General features: G+C 44.5%; 1 protein-coding gene across 1 annotated transcript in view; it reads right to left on the bottom strand.

The window, feature by feature from the left end:
- FAT3 (FAT atypical cadherin 3) overlaps nt 1-18,249 on the bottom strand; it is a 485,653-nt gene that overhangs the window by 27,112 nt on the left and 440,292 nt on the right. The window contains 1 exon segment of the mRNA XM_030559193.1: nt 9,909-10,377. Within this exon segment, the coding sequence (XP_030415053.1) occupies nt 9,909-10,377 (469 nt within the window).

Raw genomic sequence — 18,249 nt, 5'->3', positions numbered from 1 at the left:
GGAGCTGATCTTTCAGCTTTTAATAAGGCTTTTACCACCACTCTACCAACTTGCCTCTCCTCAAGCCTCGACACTTTGACTTCAGCATCTTCCTTGCCTCCACTGCTCACCTCTCCCTTTTTGATGATATAAAGTGTCAAGAGGCACCAGGACACTCAAGCAGAGCTTCCATGAGGTCCCAGAAGAGGAGCCTCCAGCAAGCAATGACACTTGCAGTACTACACAGGCTTCTCATCTATACACATATGTTTGCTTGGCTCCCGTAGTGCTAAAGAAGTTGTAAGCAAGGAGGCACTGTGCCATTGTAGCAGATGGGATGACTCTATGCAGCTGTTGTGCAGAGAATGTGTCTGTTGCTGGTAGAATCTCCAGCCTGAACCTCTGAGGCCATGGCTACACTTACAGTTGTACAGCGCTGGGAGTTACAGCTGTCTTTGTACAGCTTTGTAGGGAAAGCGCTGCAGTGTGGCCACACTGACAGCTACCAGCGTTGCAGTGTGGCCACATTTGCAGCATTTGCAGCGCTGTTGGGAGTGGTGCATTATGGGCAGCTATCCCAGCGTTCAAGTGGCTGCAACGTGCTTTTCAAAACAGGGGGGTGGGGTGGAGTGTGACAGGGAGCGTGGGGGAGACAGAGAGAGTGGATTTTTGGAGCTGACACTGTTCTCAGCTCCCTGCCTTGCAAGTTCTAAGGACTGGAAGATACACAGTGCCTATCTTCAATCATTTTAAAAGTTTTGACCCCTTCCCCCACCCCTCTCTTATTCACTAACTACAAATTATGCACTCCTAAATAGCCTTCAGACCACATAAGCAGCTGCTCAACACGGACTCCCCTCTCTCCTCAAGCAAACAGCTGTGAACATTCCAAAGCAATTCCCCTGCCTCCGCTCGCTCGCTGGAGCAAAGAGCAGCTGTGTTTGTTTTTTAGATAAGAAGCTGCGGGGAGCTCGGAGTTCAGTCATTCTTCCGGTTTGTTGTGAGCAGGCATTCTGGGATACCTCCTAATACCCTGGAGGCCAATAACAGCGCTTTTGGTGGCCACACTTGATGAGAAGCGCTCCATCACCAGCGCTGCAATCGTTACACCCCAAGCAGACCAGGTGTACAGCAAGCGCAGCAGCCAGTGAGTTGCAGCGCTGGATGTGCCTTGCAAGTGTGGACAGTTACTAAGTTGCAGCGCTGTAAACCCACCACCAGCGCTGCAACTCTCTAGTGTAGCCAAGCCCTGAGCTGCTGCCTATCCTTAGGTTCACTCGACTTTATTAAAGAGGATGTTCCAAACAGCTGCCAATTCTTTTTAATATGCATATGGCTCCTGTTTCCATCAATTACCTGGCCTTCTTTTGTGACATGCTTTGCTTTTACATCAGTTTCAGGCATGTCGTTTCCATGCTGTGCAGTTTTATTTCACCAATTCAGGGTTGGACATACAGAAACAGGTCTTGCCTCAAATCAGTTATACAGGGAGCTGATTGGATGAAGTATTGGAGCAAAAGGGGAGTTCCCTGTTTTGCATTTTGATACGATTCTGTACATAACTGGTTGGTTTGGGGACCAGAGTATTTTTCATCCAAGCAGATTCCTGCCACCTCCGGTTTGTTTTAGCTTTCTCACACAGACATTGACTCCCTTGCCATTCAGACTGTAATTACAATGAATCTCTATGTCCTTCGTTCAAGACTCTTGGAACCAAATTGTTTCTGTGAATTTATGGTTAGAATCTTTTACCTAATTTGAAACCATAAAATTCAATCAAGAAATCTGGAAGAGCTGATCAGCAGTCGTTTAAAGTTATACAAATAATAAAACGCTCCAACTCTCTAATTTTTTTTTTAATCTTAAAGTCTTTTAAACATCAACATTAAATGGAGATGTGATGTTAAGATTCCTTTTGTAAATCACGGTGTTTCGTTTGCATCTCTCTGAAGGAGAAAGAAAGAGAGAGCGCGTCAGCGAATGACCATACAATTAAAGCAGCCTTTTGTTCTTTGCCTAACTTTCATGCGTGTTTTGAGAAATACCTGCTTCCCATGTTAAGAGCTGTAAAATGCATCAAAATTTAAAAATACCATATAAATGCTACAAAGTGTATTTTTCCCCCACTTGGGATTTAAATGGTATTTATGTAAAAAGCAAGAGCTCATAGAATGAGGAGGAGGAAGAGGAAAGGAGTGTTGTTCTCTACTCATACTTCACCCATGATCCCAGAGAAGATAGATGCCGCTGTTAAAATGATACATACTAAAATAGCTAACATTGATCTTTATGATGTTGTCATTAGGATTCAGAGTTAGTGTCTCACTAGTTAATAATGGGGCAGCTGCATCTTTCTGGGAGCTAGTGTCTATCCGTACAGATGGTAAGTCAGCTTCTGTCAGCTCATGTTCGAAAGATTTTCTTTAAAGCGGTAAGGGTGCGATTTTTTTATCCTTTAATTGAAAGTTTGAATTCTGCAGAAACTGAAGGGCTGAAAGAGGGCTGCTGGTACATAATGTCATCACATACTGGTTCAAACCAACTCCCGAGACTCAACCCAACATGATTTTGTTTTTCACTCAGACTTGGGTAAAACTGCCTGTTCAGACAATTCAATCAAGGCCAGATGTACAGCATTGATCAAATTAAAATGAAGTAACTGTACTTCTAATTACAAGGTTTGTAATCTAAGGTTTGTTTCTGTGACTGATGCAAAAGTTGGTCCAATATTCATGCTTGTACTATTAGTACATTTGGTTACAGTAACGCTGTGTATGCCACTGCTGTTTGCCTGCCTTTGTTCATCTTGTTACAGGAGCAGCTAGATTGCCATTTATTATAGGTGGGTCTGATAGCATTACTTATTATTAAGGTTGCCCAACACTTCTCATTTTAAGACCCTGTTTTCAGTGGCTTATATTTTTTTATCAATCTCCAACCGTTTGGGCTGAAATTTTCGATGCCTTGGGCTGATTGTTTGGGGAAACATTCAGCTGACACAGTGCATCCATAGGTCGGGGGAAGAGGCTGGGATTGGTTGACTGGAGAGGCTGGAATTGGGAACCGGATGAAAGCGAAATCTGGGACTGGCTGAGCAAGGAGACTAGGAGTTAGGAGGTGGGGAGCCCGGGAACTGGTGAGGGAAAGGGGGCAATGGAAGAACTGGGAGTCAGTTGCCCAGGAATGGGAATGTTGAGATTGAATGAGCAGCTGGGGAGCGGGGAGAGGAAACTGAGTCTGGCTGGATTAGGAGAATGGAACTAGGAACCAGTGGGGGGAATGGAGACAGATCGGACAAGGAGCTACAATGGGAAAACTGGGACTGGCTGAGCGAAGAGAGTGGGACAAGGAAGCAGAGAGGGGGGACATTGAGGTAAGGAGCTAGAAAAGGAGGTTGGGGCACAGCTCAGAGAGAGAGATTGGAACTGACAGACACTGGGGGGAGGGGAGAGACATTCTGGATGAGGAGCTGGGAGTGGGGAACTGGGACAGGATGTGGGGAAGAATCAGGACTAGGTCAGGGACAGGTTGGAGGAGATGGGACAGAAGGGTTCAAGCTTGCGGGAAATGGGTAGAAGAATCTGTGTCAACGAGACAACACTCCTCTCCAGAGCATGGACCAAAGAGTCCTGAGTCTCACTGCATCTCCCCTGTCAGAAAACAGCTGTGAAACCCACTGGAAAAGTCTCCCAACCTCCTTTACTGCCAGTCCACACAGCAGTGATAGGTTGTCATCCACCATCAGCCATGTGGCAGAGGTTTGTGTGATAGATCTAAGGGTTCCAAGCCTGCTGATGAGAATCTGGCTTAAAAAAAAAAATTCTAGGAAATCACACTCCTTCTCCCCAATCCTCTCTTAAAAGAACATTAAGGTTGCAAAGTCAAGCACTCAAAAGTTAGGAAAGGCCGGGATGATGCTTTCCTTTTAATTCAGCCTTCTTGCTCATATGCTTTATGATAGAATCTTTAATTAGATTAATTTTTCCCCACAGGATCCCTGCTTCATTCAGTACACAGGATGCCCCTGCTTTAGGAATGAATCAGAATTGTGTAGTAGAGAAGACTGTCGTGTGCAGGATCCCTGCCTTTTTTGATGCAGGAGCTGGAAGTAATGTGTAGTTATGAGGCAGGGGACTGCAGGAAGAGAAAGGCAGGTTTCACGGTTAGGGCAGCTGAATGATGCCAGGGAAAACTAGACTGCCTTTCCTGTGCAATTCTAAGCAAAGCACTTAAAGAAACTTTTTACAGGTAGTCCTTTTAATGTGTATTCCTCATTTTCTGGGTGCCTGACTTGAGACTCTAGGGTCTAAACTGTGGAAATGTGGAGCTGTGTGGCAGCTGTGCTTTGAACATAAAAAGTGATATACGATGCTAAGTGCTTTGACAAATCAGGTCCTGGGTGCTTCAAATTAGGCACTCAGAATTAGTGGAAACTTTTGACCTTAATCTCTCTGTGCCTCACTTCCTTATTTGTAAAATGGGGACAATCCCACTTCTTCACCTCTCGGGGGTTTTGTGAAAATAAATTAATGTCTGTAGAGAACACAGCTACTATAGATTCATAGATAAGGCCAGAAGGGACCTCTGGTTCATCTGGTCTGACCTCCTGTATAACACAGGTCAGAGAACTTCCTTGAATTAATTCCTGTCTGAACTAGAAAAATATACAATATTGATTTAAAAATTGCCAGTAATGGAAAATCTACCGTGATCCTTGTTAAGTTGTGCCAGTGATAAGTTACTCTCATTGTTAAAAATTAACATTTTATTTCAAATCTGAATTTGTCTTGCCTTGACTTCCAGGCACTGGATCTTCATTTACCTTTGTCTGCTAAATGTGATGTTTGCCACAGAAAAACAATGAGGAAATTAGTAATTCTGTATTTAGAACAGGACTTGAACAAATAGTGTACAATAAATAAGGCATGCAGCCACAATGAACAAAGAGAAAACAAAATAATGAATAGATGTTAATTAAGTGTGCACTGAATGAGGCAGGAGTCCTGCAGAAAATATAGTATGTGATCACACATTTAAAGACTTACTATAATGCACACACACAAGGGGACCAAACTGAGGTTGCACGGGCAATCTTTTTGAGTGCTTGGCTTTGCAACCTTCATAGTGTTCTTTTGATATGGTTTTTTGGAGTATAAGCCAGCATCACCACATTCTCTCTGAAACATTAATGGAATTTGCCCTTACAATGTCCCTGGGAAGTGTTATTACTCACACTTATTTAAACAGTTGGGAAACTGAGGTTTTGGGAAATTAACAGTATGTCTACACTGGAGCTGGGAGTGAGCTTCCCAGCCTAGCACACGCTAGCTTTGCTCAAGATAGTGCACTAAAAATAGCAGTGTGGACACTGCAGCATGGTAGGCGGCATAGGCTAACCATCCCAGTACAAGCCTACCCTCACCCCCTAAGTCTGTATTCAGGTAGCTACCCTATTCGTGCCACAGTGTCCATTCTGGTACTTTCCCCATGCTTGCTTGAGCAAAGCTAGTGTGTGTGTCTGTCTACCCGGGCTGGGAGGCACACTCCCAACTTAGTGTAGATATTCCCTACATGGCTTGCTGAGACGGCAGGCACCAAGTCTGCAGCAAAGCCAGGAATTTAACCTAGGTCTCCTGAGTCCCAGATCAGCACTTTACTCATAAACCATCCTTCTTCCTTGCCATGATCCATTTAGCTGATCATACTCCTGTGTGAGCCATTGCTTTGGCTCCTGGCACCTTATGTTCAGGTTCTAGATTCTTTTGCGTATCTAGCCCTTTCCTAGTTGGCATCATCCTATGGACCATCTGGTTATCCTCCATTCACGAGCAGAATGCCCACACAGGTCAATCAGAAGCAGTTCTCCGTATTGGTAGAAGTGCCCTACATGAACAGCATGTGGTCTTCAGCTTCTGAGCTGCTCAAATTGTACAGTTCTACCTTTAGGGTCCTCCATACTTTAATTTTGGAGAACTCCTTGCAGAAGGCCTCTGGTCTCAGCCCCTCTGTATGTCTTAGCAATACACTTTGATCTATTGGGAGTAGTCTTTTTCCCTTTCAGACATGTCATCTCTCTTTCTCTAGGAGTGCCCAAAGAATGGCCTGAAATGCCTCTAAAGCTGTAATGGCAAGAGGAAACCAAAGTTGATCAAATGTAGGTTTTATTGCTGATGTACAGAAATAACCAGCCATTTGTACTGAGAAAGGAAGGCATCACCTCAGGGATGGCATTACGGATGTCTGCATTTATTTTACATTTTTATGCAAATTATATGTAAATTAGGCATGACTACTGGTACATTGCCAATGACTCTTTGACGTCACAGTGTTTCGTCGTAGCTATAACTCTGAGCTCTCTTTGTTTTTTCTTAATTTCATGGCAAATTCTAGTAGGATTATTATAGGAAAAGGGAATTTACAATTGTAGGCAGACTACTCTGGAAAATTCAAATTCAAAATTTATCAAACTAAATTCTGCTTTTATGCTGAACACTGCTCACTTTGGGACAGATTCCAACACCCTTATTCATAGTTAGTAGCACCTTGCTCCAGTGACTTCAACGACCCTGTGAAGTAAGATGCTATGTAAAGCACTGGGCTGTAGGTGCTGCTGTGTTATCTCGATAGTCCTTGACTTAACTGGACCAGAATCGGGCACCTTTGGTAGCAAAATACATGTGTGTGCACTTCCCCCCCAAAGAAAAGCTGCCATCTCCTTTCCTAAGATAAAAATGAAGCTTTGTATATTTTATTTTAAATCCACTGTGGGTGCTACCATCTCTGCCAGCAAGCGCAAAGTTCTGCCATCCTTAAAAGCATGCTACGATTTGTGGTTATATAACTAGCATTTGACACGGTGCAGGGATCTCCTTTCAACCCAATGTAATTATATGCTTTTTTTATATACTGAGGATGGCTCACACTAACAGGATTGTTTTGCCTGGTGGAAAAAAATGGCCATGACTTGTCATAGCAGGCTGGTTTATAGAGCCACTCATGTATAGTTAGGGCCCACTGCTTTGAAATTATGGAACTATAACAACCTTTTATTTACATATATTGCTGAAATAGTAAAAAGAGCAAACAGATTTCTTAACTAGAGACAGCTGAAATATCCCCTCTGGGCACTTTCCTCCTCATTGAGGCAATAACGCATGCAAGTCTAAATAACTTCAGTGCCTGGATTCCAGAAGTAAATTATCTTGACTTGAACCATTTATATTACTCTAATAATAAAATGGACTCGACATTTGGAGCTGCATGCATCCGCCACACTGCCCTCCTGTAAATTGGAAATACATATGGTGTTGGGAAAAAGAATTACCATGAAGTGATTTGTTAGAAAGGTCTCAATATACTCACCATGCAATTGCTAGACAATACAATAAATAGATTCAAGTTAAATCAATAAAAGACGCAGTTCCTACTCTCCCCATCTTGCTAACTTGCTGAATACTTGACCTAATATATTATATATGGAAACTGAGTTAACGTTTCATCTTTACTTCCCAGGATTTCAATAATCTTGTTCAGCAGTTTCTCAAAAGCCGCTGCCTCTTTTTCACTCAGAATTATTTCCTTTCCCCCTTTTTTGCACGCTGCTTATTTTCTTTCCTTACATTCGCAGGTAAAGACCTTACACAAACACATGAGCTTCAACATTTGTCTTCGTGCTGCACATCGAAATCCCATTGCCATGCTTGGTGTTAATACTGAGATTCTTTGTTAATGCACGTGCTGTGGGTTCATTTCTTTTAACTATCTTTGCGCTTTCTTCCATTGACCATACGTCTACAGCTTCCCTGACTCATCCTTGATCTTACTTGTTGTGAACCAAAGCAAAGTAGGAAGCACTGAGGTAAATACTGGGATGGCAGCAGGGTTCTGTGGGCCAAATTAAACCTCTCACTAGCGGAGCTGTGAAGAAGGTATCTTGCACGAGCAATGGCTGCAGGCCATTCAGCAAGCCCTTCTCATATGCTCAGGGAGCACAGACAGACCAGTTATGGCTGCTTTCTGTACAAGAGCACTAGGGAAAGTGCCTATAACCTCCTCCACGTGAAAGCGAAAATCCAGCTTCTGTGTTTTCTTGAAATACTGCTGAAGAACAGGGCCGAGACCCGGAGCAGAAGAAGCTCCGGGGGCCCGGGCCCCGTGAGAGTTTTCTGGGGCCCCCAGAGCGAGTGAAGGACCCTGCTCCAGTGGCCTCGAAAAACTCTCGTGGGGGCCCCTGGGGGCCTGGGGCAAATTGCCCCACTTGCCCCACCCTCTGGGCAGCCCTGCTGAAGAATAAGCTTGCTTTTACAGAGGGAAGAACTCCGGAGTGTGCAAGTTTCCTGCAGATTTTCTTCCATTTTTAAAAGTGAATTTCACTCCAGTTGAACTATTTAATGTCTGTGTAGGGCTGGTACTGAGAAACAAGAAATAGATGCTAAGTAACATTATTACTAACAGGTGCTTGGAAAAGGTGCCAGACTGCTTAATAACTGGAATCGGAGCCCACAAAGCCAAGGAAAGGCTCTACCCCTTCAGGTGAGGGAGGGGCCACAGAGCCCTGAAATCAAGAAATTACAGGGGACAAAAAAATGAAGAAAGCAGGGACAGAAGTGCAGGTCACAGAGCCAAAACCAGGGCTCAAGAAGGGGCCGCCAAGCAGAGAACGCCAGGCAACAACGTTCCAAGGAGGAGTCCAAGGAGTCAGTGGATGCTGCATAGAGGAACCCTACCTAGACATGTGAACATATGAAGGACTGAAAAAAGGGCCCACAATATCTGAGAACAAGTGCCAGGAGGCGGCTGATGAGTAGGTCCTGGGATTTTGTAAGGCCACAGAAGATGCGTGCATAGAGGCGCCAACCTAACCTGACAGATATGGAAAACAAAGCACTGAATTGTGCATGGCAGAAAAAAAAACTTCCTCATTTATGCGCTGCGAACTCTGACCGGGAGGGCCTAGCCTTAGCAACAAGGAGGTAAATTTGTCTCCACACCCATTCAACACTCTCACTGACAGGACAGCCCAATCATACCAGTGTTTTATATGATTTGGGCACCTGCTCGTTGGGAATTTGCTACGAAACCCACTTCACACAAGCTGTCAAGACAGGAACAGTCACCTCCAATACAGGTGTGAGTCAAAACAATTGCGTTGCCTCGTTACCAAGACCCAGAAGAGTTCAGTTCCCCCGGGACTCTAATGCACATGGGCTTTGTCTGCAGTTTTATAACACTACAGACTCACAATTTAATATATAGATATGTACTCAAAAATGGATGACGGCGTTGTGGAAGTCTAAGTAACAATCTGTTCCGGTTTATATAGAGAAGTACAACCATACTGTGCAATCTGTGATGGATATTAGGTACCACCATTTTTGTTTGCAACCTCTGTTGCTGTAAATGGATTTTGAAAGCCTCAGCTGAGCACCTCAGTAATTGTTATGCTATTGGTATCTACATAAATAGGATTATAGTAACACCTAGTAAAATACAATCTCCTCCTTGAATACTAATACAGTGAGAATGGGTGAGTGCCATTTAGTTGTTGTTTATGAAGCTGGCAGCTTTTATAGACTTTGCCAAACCTTCAAAGCTTTTATAGAGTTTATGAGACTTTCCCAACGTCTTTCTGCATTGAAAGACTTGTGACATAGACTGAATGAGAGACAAGGTGGATAAGGTAAAATCTTTTATGGGACCAATTTCTGTTGGTGAAAGAGGCAAGCTTTCGAGCTCTTCTTCAGCTCTGTGTAGCATGACAGCTTGTCTCTCTCACCAACAGAAGTTGACCTAATAAAAGATATTACCTCACCCACCTTGTCTCTCAACATCCTGGGACTAACACAGATACAGCACTGCAATAGACTGAATGAGACACACAGACATTGCCTCCCCTGCAAAAAAAGTAAAATGGAATTAAAGACATTTACCACCAGATGGCAAACTAGTACAGCTCCCTCCGTTCTGGCAAGGATTCCTCTCACATGCATCAGGGTACAGAACGCAGCCAAGCTTTAATTCAGTCAGGCCAACCACTTCTGCAAAGCTGCTGCGCTTGTTTTGGAGCGGCAGTTCATTGTTATTCAGGATAACAGAATCCAGGCAGCCCTGAAAACCACTCAAGACCTGGGTTGTCCTCTTGTCAGTCAGGCTTCGGACATTATCCACTTGCACCAGGGCTCCAAAGTAGACAGAGCTATCTGTACTCAGAGTCTGGAAGTAGAGGGGAGCTTTGCGCCGCTCCACGTAACTGTCATCAAGTGATAAACTTGTGAAATTCCGATTGAGCTCCAGGAAGACCGAGTGCCAGTTCCCATCATTAACAGTCCTGCCAGAAATTCCCAGGATTCCCGGGCCACTTCCACAGTCTAACTGGAACCACAATTTGCCATCCATGATCTGTGAGGGTAAAAGCAAAAACCAAACTGCTTAAAATATTGGTTTTACAACACTTCCTTAATGTGTGTCCTTAAAACTGGTCTGATACTTCACACGAATACTGTGGTATATTGTAGCAACCATTCACAACAACACACAGACACAGCGGTAACAACATAAATAAGTTTCACACTACAGGAGAGAGAGCGTGACGGTGTAATCTAAGGGATAAGGCACTGGGCTGGGACACCTGGCATCTATTCCCAGCTCTCTCATGTGACTTTGGGCAAGTCACTTCATCTTTCTGTGCCTGTTTCCTCTCCCATCTAGGGCTGGTGCAACCTTTAGGCAACCTAGGTGGTCGCCTAGGGTGCTGGGATTTGGGGGGCGCCATTTTCTTCAGCAGCGACTGCGGCGGCCGGATCTTTGGCCGCCCCAGTCGCTGCCGGCATTTAGGCGGAGGGAGCTCGGGTAGGGTAGCGCGGGGAGGGCCGCGTGCAGTAAGTAATGGGGGAGACAGCACGCAGGGGAACTCCCCGCCCCAGCTCACCCCTGCCCCACCTCCTCCCCGAGCACGCTATGGCTGCTTCACTTCTCCCACCTCCCAGGCTTGCGGCACCAATCAGCTTAGGCGCCTCAAGCCTGAGAGGCGGGAGAAGTGAAGCGGCCATGGCGTGCTCGCGGTGCTCGTGTGCAGAGCAGGGGTGAGCTGGGGCGGGGGGGGCGCCTCAGGGCAGAGGGGGCAGCTGCCGCGGGGGGGGGGGGATGCCTCAGGGTGGGATGTGGGGGGGGGCGCAAGGTGGAAGTTTCTCCTAGAGCTTGAAACATCCTTGCATCAGCCCTGCTCCCATCATGTGAATATCTTGTCTGTTTAGACTGGAAGCTTTTGGGGCAAGGACTGTCTTGCACTGTACATTCCCTGTGCTTAGGACAATGGAGCTCCAATCTCAGCAGGGGATGCTAGGTGCTAATACATACAAATAGGTTTAATGGTGTTTACATTAGCTGGGCGGCAGGTTTCTGCATCCCTGTAGCTTTCACGAAGGAGCAGTATTTTTGTTGTTTTTCCTCATGTCACAAGGTCATTCCCCTCTATCAACAAACAGTGGAATCCTGATTAACCAGGGGTCAGTTATGACCTGTGGAGTTTACTTCTCTGCACTCCAGCTTCCACTCAGAAAATGAGAGAACTGCCTGAGAGCTTCTACTTTCTTAACTTCCCTCATATTTGTACTGAGCTCATCACTGTGGTGTCTGAGCCTTTAATTTAAACAACATCATCACCACAACGTAAAGGTCACACCTGAGTCTATTTCCTCCCTCTTCCTCTAGAGGCAGCTGGGGATTTATTGATGGTGGTGGTGATTATTACTGTTCCTCATGCTCCTTGTTGGGCTGGTGGCAGAGGAATGTAGGTGCTGGTTAGGAAAGAGAGTCTAGTGTAGAGAGGAAACTGGACTAGAATTCAAGAGACCTGGGTTTAATTCCTGCCTCAGACTCCTCGTATGCTATTGCGGAAGTCACTTGATCCACCCTATGCCTCAGTTCTCCATCCGTAAATCAGAGTTTGCACTTCCCTACATAGGAGGGGTTGTGAACATACAATCCACTGAAAATTGTGGGGAGGGCCAGTGCACGTACATAAATACTGACAAGTGGAAACCTATGCTTGAGTTTTCCTGAACTTGAAGCTTGGCAGCATTGTGGGGAAGGTGAAGTTCTTGGTCCCTCAAATCCAGAGCACAAAGATTGGCTTCCCTGATTAGCTGTTTATCCAAAGGTTCTGAGTGAGGACCATGAGGAACTTTAAAATGCCTGACAGATTTGGGAAATATTTCCCTTGATGTGCTAACACATTCATTGGATCCACACACTTTTAAAAGCTTTGTAACTGTTTTACTTTTATTTCTTACTAAATGCTGTCCTTCAGAGGCACAATCTTTTTGCTGTGAGGACACGCTACCATCTCATCTGGAGCATGGTGATACAAATGACAACCCAGCCTCTGATTTAACTGCTGCCATAACTACTTCTTCCCTTAAAAGTCATACAAAGTGGGCACCTGTAATAGAGATGTCTCAGCTTTCAGCTGTAGTGTAGCACAATGAAAGGAAAACAGCCTTCAGGCCTTAACTGATGTAGCATCAGGGATGAAACATACAGTTGGCAGAATGAGGATGGTGCACTTACTCTTTTAGCCCTAGAGACCAGTGTTCAGATCTAGATTAGGTTACTGGTGAAAATAAGTTTGGTGGTTTCTGCAGGTCCTTACTGTATGCTTTGCAGTTTTATTTTGAATAGCCTCTGCACTGTGACTCAATATGCTTTATCACATTCTCTAAGCAGTATTTACCCTCACCAGCTCCATTTTGGGACAGCTCTGTTCCAGTGTTTATCTCCCACGTAACGTATAGACACTGTATACTTCCACAGCATTCCATGCAGCAGACATTCTGCTAAGAGGACTCTTTGTGTCAATTTACACTGGTGGAAGCTGGCATCTACCCAGGCTGTAGCTGGTCCATATATCTAGCCCATTATATCTATTTTACACCTGGGTAAACTGAGGAAGAATAGTTAACTGGGATGCCAAAGGTCAAAATGCAAACCATGGCAGAGTTGAGTATAGAAACCAAGAGCGCTGACTCCAGATCACCTGCTCTACAGGGTCTCAAGCCATGGTCTGTGCAGCACATACCAGAGAGCTGGCAAGTCACAGGTTGCTGGCTCCACCTCCTTGGGTCAACAGGCCTATCATTAGAAGAAGAACACGGAGACTGTTGGAAACAAGAAAGAAGTGCCAGCCTACCTGCCTCTACTAGTAGCTACTGCTAGATAACAGGAGAAGATGGAACCGGAGCAGCTTCCAGGGACTGGAGCCAACCGCAGAATGACTACAAATAACTAAACATTTCCGCATGTTTACAGATGGCGTAGTTGGCAATGGGATGTTGTGCAACAGCGAAAGGGAAATAGTTTCCTCTGATCAGTAAAAGAGGTGGGGGGTGCGCAGGAGGCAGTGATCCCCAGCTCACTCTAGCCACCAGATACACTCACTGAAATGTGTCTGTCTCTGTCTGTGCATTGCTTGGTTCTAGAAGGTACTTTAGTTTTTTACTTTCATCTGCACTTGAGTTTGCACAAAAGTCCAATAAAATATTAAAGCTAACACATTCCTGGACATTTCCCCACTCCTTGACATTCATTTTTTTCCCACTTTGCTGGCTTTGGAAATCTAGGTAAAATATCTGGGACAAGTGCATGGGCTGAATTTTCAGCTACGGCCAACTTCCATAAGACCTTATGCCCCACCACTCACGGCTTCTGATCCTGAGATTGGCCAGATTTGGACTGGTTGTAAGTTTGAATGGGCCTGCTCCAATTCATGCTAGGGGACAATGGCTCTAAAGAGGCTGTTCCACTGCCCAGCACTCAGAGGATGGGGCGCAGAGCTGGCTAAGCCACTTGCATACCACATAGGGACTCTCTTCAGCTGCTTTACATGCAGGAGTGGTGCCTGGCAGATGAAATGGTCAGAGGACAAGGGGAAGGATTTGGCCTTATGAGTTTATCATGAACAACCCTTTATTTAAAAGGCCTTGACCAGACAAACCTGTAGGTGTCTGAACTAAAGAACTGAAGAAAATTGGAAATGGAACTAAAGAAAATTGGAAATGTTTCTAACACAACAAACTTAACTGATAAGAGTTTAGAAATCTAAGCTGTTACCGTCTATTCCCAAAGCTCAATAAAGGAAAAGGCTGAGACGTGTGTATAAAAGTAAATCTGGATTCACCTTCCTTTCAAAGTCTTATCTCAGAGGGCTTAAAAACTGGCCGTCAACAACTACTTTAAATTAAAAGCTGGCTTATTAAGCTATCAATTGAAGAGGAATCTTTTCATCATCAAGATGGCCCCAGAAACTACAGTTGTTGTTTTTAAATTAAGAAGCGGCAGTTTATTTTTCCCCACGCAACAAATAAACACTCCAATTTTGTAGGAGCAGTTTAGACAGGCGGTTTGAAAGCTTGGCCTGACATGGTCTAAATACAAAATACAAGGGCCAGGGGGGGGGGGGGGGGGGCAGGGAGGGACGGGAGGGAAGAGGTGCTTTGAAAAGTAGCCATTACAGCAGCGGTAAATACAGTTCTTTCCCTAAAGGCTTTTATTTCGCTTACTGTGGAGTCTATTCTCCTGCATAAAACTCCCATAAGGCTCATTATACCCTGAAAGGTCCATTATTGACATGCCTTTTACCGGTATCCACGTAACATGTTTTTCCAATTATCCATCTAAATACAGCACCGTACACACACTCTTGGGACAAACATGACACAGTTTTTATCTTGGAGACAATATTTTAAAGGATCTTGAGTTTAAAAATGCTTTACATATCTTCTCTTGTAGCTTTATCTTCTCTTTCCTTTCTTTGTCATCTGTTTCATCTTCTCCATTCATATGTTTATTAAATATTACAGCTCCTCTGTATGCTCTGAAATCTCATGTTAATTTCATTAAATGAAAAACACATGAAATTCAAGAGAGCAAGGATTGTCCAGGGGTTATGGCTCTAACCTAGGACTTGGGAGACTTGCATTTATGTTACCGGTAACAAACTGATAACTAAAACAGTTATAAGTTACCAGGACCAGAAAGTATTCACCAAAGAGTTCTGAAGGAACTCAGATATAATATTGTAGAATTGCTGACTGTGGCATGTAACCTGTCACTTATATCAGCCTCTGTACCAGATGACTGATATAAGTCAATGCCAATTTTTAAACAATACTCCAGGGGCGATCCTGGCAATTAGAGGCCGGTAAGCATAACTTCAGTACCAGAGAAACTGTTTGAAAGGACAGAATTATCAGACACACAGATGAACACGATTTGTTGGGGAAGAGACAATACATCTTTCGTAAAGATAAATCATGCCTCGCCAATCTATTAGAATTCTTTGAGAAGGTCAGAAAACTTGTGGATAAGAGGGATCTAGTGGATATAATTACTTGGACTTCCACAAACCTTTGACAAGGTCCCTCACCAAAGGCTTTTAAGCAAAGCAAGCTGTCCTGAGATAAGAGGGGATTAGGGATAGGGAACAGCTTCTATATGAGGAGAGATTAAAAAGAATGGGACTTTTCAGCTTGGAAAAGAGACAACTAAGGGGGGATATGATAGAGGTCTATAAAATCATGAATGGTGTGAAGAGAGAGAATAAGGAAGTATTATTTATCCTTGCACATAACATAAGAACCAGGGGTTACCCAATGAAATTAAAACAAACAGAAGAAATAACTACTTCACACAATGCACAATCACTAGGAACTCACTGTCAGAGGATGTTGTGAAGGCCAAAAGTACAACTGGATTAAAAAAAGAATTAAATACGTTGATGGAGGACAGGTCCATCAATGGCTATTAGCCAAGATGATCAGGGATGCAACCCCATGCTCTGGGTGTCCTAAATCTCTAGCTGCCAGGAGCTGGGAATGGATGACAAGAGATGGATCACTTGATGATGACCTGTTCTGTTCATTCCCGCTGGGGAACTTGGCATTGGTCACTGTCAGAAGACAGGATACTGGGCTAGCTGGACCATTGGTAAGACTTTGTATGATTGTTCTTACGTTATGTCCCTGCTCTGCTACAGATTTCCTGTGTGACCTTGGTGCCTCAGTTTTCAATCTGGGAAATGGGGATATAGCCCAACATTAAATACATTAAAGATTGTGAGATGCTCAGATACAACAGGGATGGGGACCATAAAGTACTTAAGAAAGACAAACACACAGACAGTTACAGCCCTTAATGTGGTCTACAAGGGAAGCAAGGTGTCCTGCTCAAACTGTGACTTCAGCTGCAGTACGCAAAGCAGGAGCTACATGATATGAGTAAGAGAGTGAGGGGGGCTGAGAGCAGGAGGAGGCCTGGCCCCACCCAACCTACTTGCTGGCTACAGAAGCTGGACAGACACACAGGGAGGAATAAACTGCTCCACAAAAACAGGCAAAGCAAGTTACTGCTTCTCCCAGAGCAGGCACTGAGTAAAGGAGAAATTGTTGCTCATTAAGTCACAATTCACCTCTGGTCTTTCTCTGGGGTAGTGAAGCAAGGTGCTGCCCCTTCCTTAGGGCAGGCTGTCAAGATACAATCTAATTTTTGGTAGTGCATTGAGAGATATGGGAAACAAAGCTAAAATTTTGTCTGAAGGTGGTAAATGCTAGCAAATGTTAAGAAAATCGAATTAAAAGCTGGTTTCAGAGTAGCAGCCGTGTTAGTCTGTATCCGCAAAAAGAACAGAAGTGCTTGTGGCACCTTAGAGACTAACAAATTTATTTGAGCATAAGCTTTTGTGGGCTTCAGCCCACTTCATCGGACGCATAGAATTAAAAGCTGATGCTTAAGTCAGGTTCTGCAGATTCCCATGCAAATAGCTTTTACGCCTTTGGACCTAAATTGAATGGCTAACGGTTTGCTGGTCTGGGACTTCAGCTCAGAACAGAGCCTCCAGTGCTATTTTTGCACATACAGCGAGGTGTAAACTGCCCCATCCTGTGGTAGTACAGTCCATGGCACCTCAGTGGAGACCCGCTCTGATTAAATTAAAGAATGATGCCATAGATTCACTGCAGGGCAGCCAGTGTTTCTTTAAACTGGTAATTCATGAACAGCTGAGTGCTTCCTACCTCAGAACACATCTTACCTTATGGACTCTCTCCTTACAGCTGCATGGGCTGTAACATAAATATATAAAGTAACTCCTCACTTAAAGTTGTCCCAGTTAACATTGTTTCGTTGTTACGTTGCTGATCAATTAGGGAACAGGCTTGTTTAAAGTTGTGCAATGCTCCTTTCTAATGTTGTTTGGCAGCTGCCTGCTTTGTCCACTGCTTGCAGGAAGAGCAGCCCATTGCAGCTAGCTGGTGGGGGCTTGGAACCAGGGTGGACCGGCAGCCCCCCTATCAGCTCCCCCATCCCACAGGTTCCCTGTGCAGCAGCTGCCCAACAGGCTAGCAATTGCAGCTGTCCCTCCCCCCACTGCCATGTGCTGCTCCTGCCCTCTGCCTCCTGCTTGCTGTGGGGGGGGAGGGGAGGAAGAGGGGAGCTAATGTCAGGGTGTTCCCCTCCCCCCTGCTCCTGCACCCCGCTCATCCCATCTTCTATAGAGCAGGGGGGGCACACGACAGGGCTCAGGACAGAGGGAGCTTCCCAGCAGCTGTCTCAGCAAGCTGCTTATCTAATTAACAAGGCAGTGTACTTAAAAGGGAAATGCGCATTTCTCTCTCTCACAACACAGTATGTGTCTCTGTCTGCGATGCTGTCTCCCCTCCCTCCATTCCTGCTGCCTTGTAGAGTGTGAGAGTTAACTCTTGAGGGCTCAGACAATTGCTAGTTCATCATTTAACAGTAAGGCATTCCCTGGGAAATATCCCACCCTCTTCCACCTTCTGACTCCTTCACCTCAACCAAGCTTCACAATCATCATCGTGTACCAGTATTAAATTGTTTGTTTAAAACTTATACTGTGTGTTTCTGTACATATATAATATAGTCTTTTGTCTGGCGAAAAAAAATTCCCTAGAACCTAACCCCCTCATGTACATTAATTCTTATGTGGAAATTGGATTCGCTTAACACCGTTTTGCTTAAAGTCGCATTTTTCAGGAACATAACTACAACGTTAAGTGAGGAGTTACTCTATTTGGACACATGTATGTGCCCTAGCATACAAATATATAAAACTCACGAAATATGTGACATAGGCAGAGAGATGCTTCTAAAAGGTGATGCAATTTGGTATGTTTCAATTGTTTCATTCAATAAGCAAAATGAGCAAAATGAATATTGTAAATTACATTAAAATATTAGCCTGGCAGAGGGACTTGGATC

The sequence above is a fragment of the Gopherus evgoodei genome, chromosome 1 (genome assembly GCF_007399415.2).
Source record: "Gopherus evgoodei ecotype Sinaloan lineage chromosome 1, rGopEvg1_v1.p, whole genome shotgun sequence".
Lineage (NCBI taxonomy): Eukaryota > Metazoa > Chordata > Testudines > Testudinidae > Gopherus > Gopherus evgoodei.
Note: the sequence above shows the minus strand (reverse complement) of the source record. Positions and strands in the feature narration are given on the sequence as shown.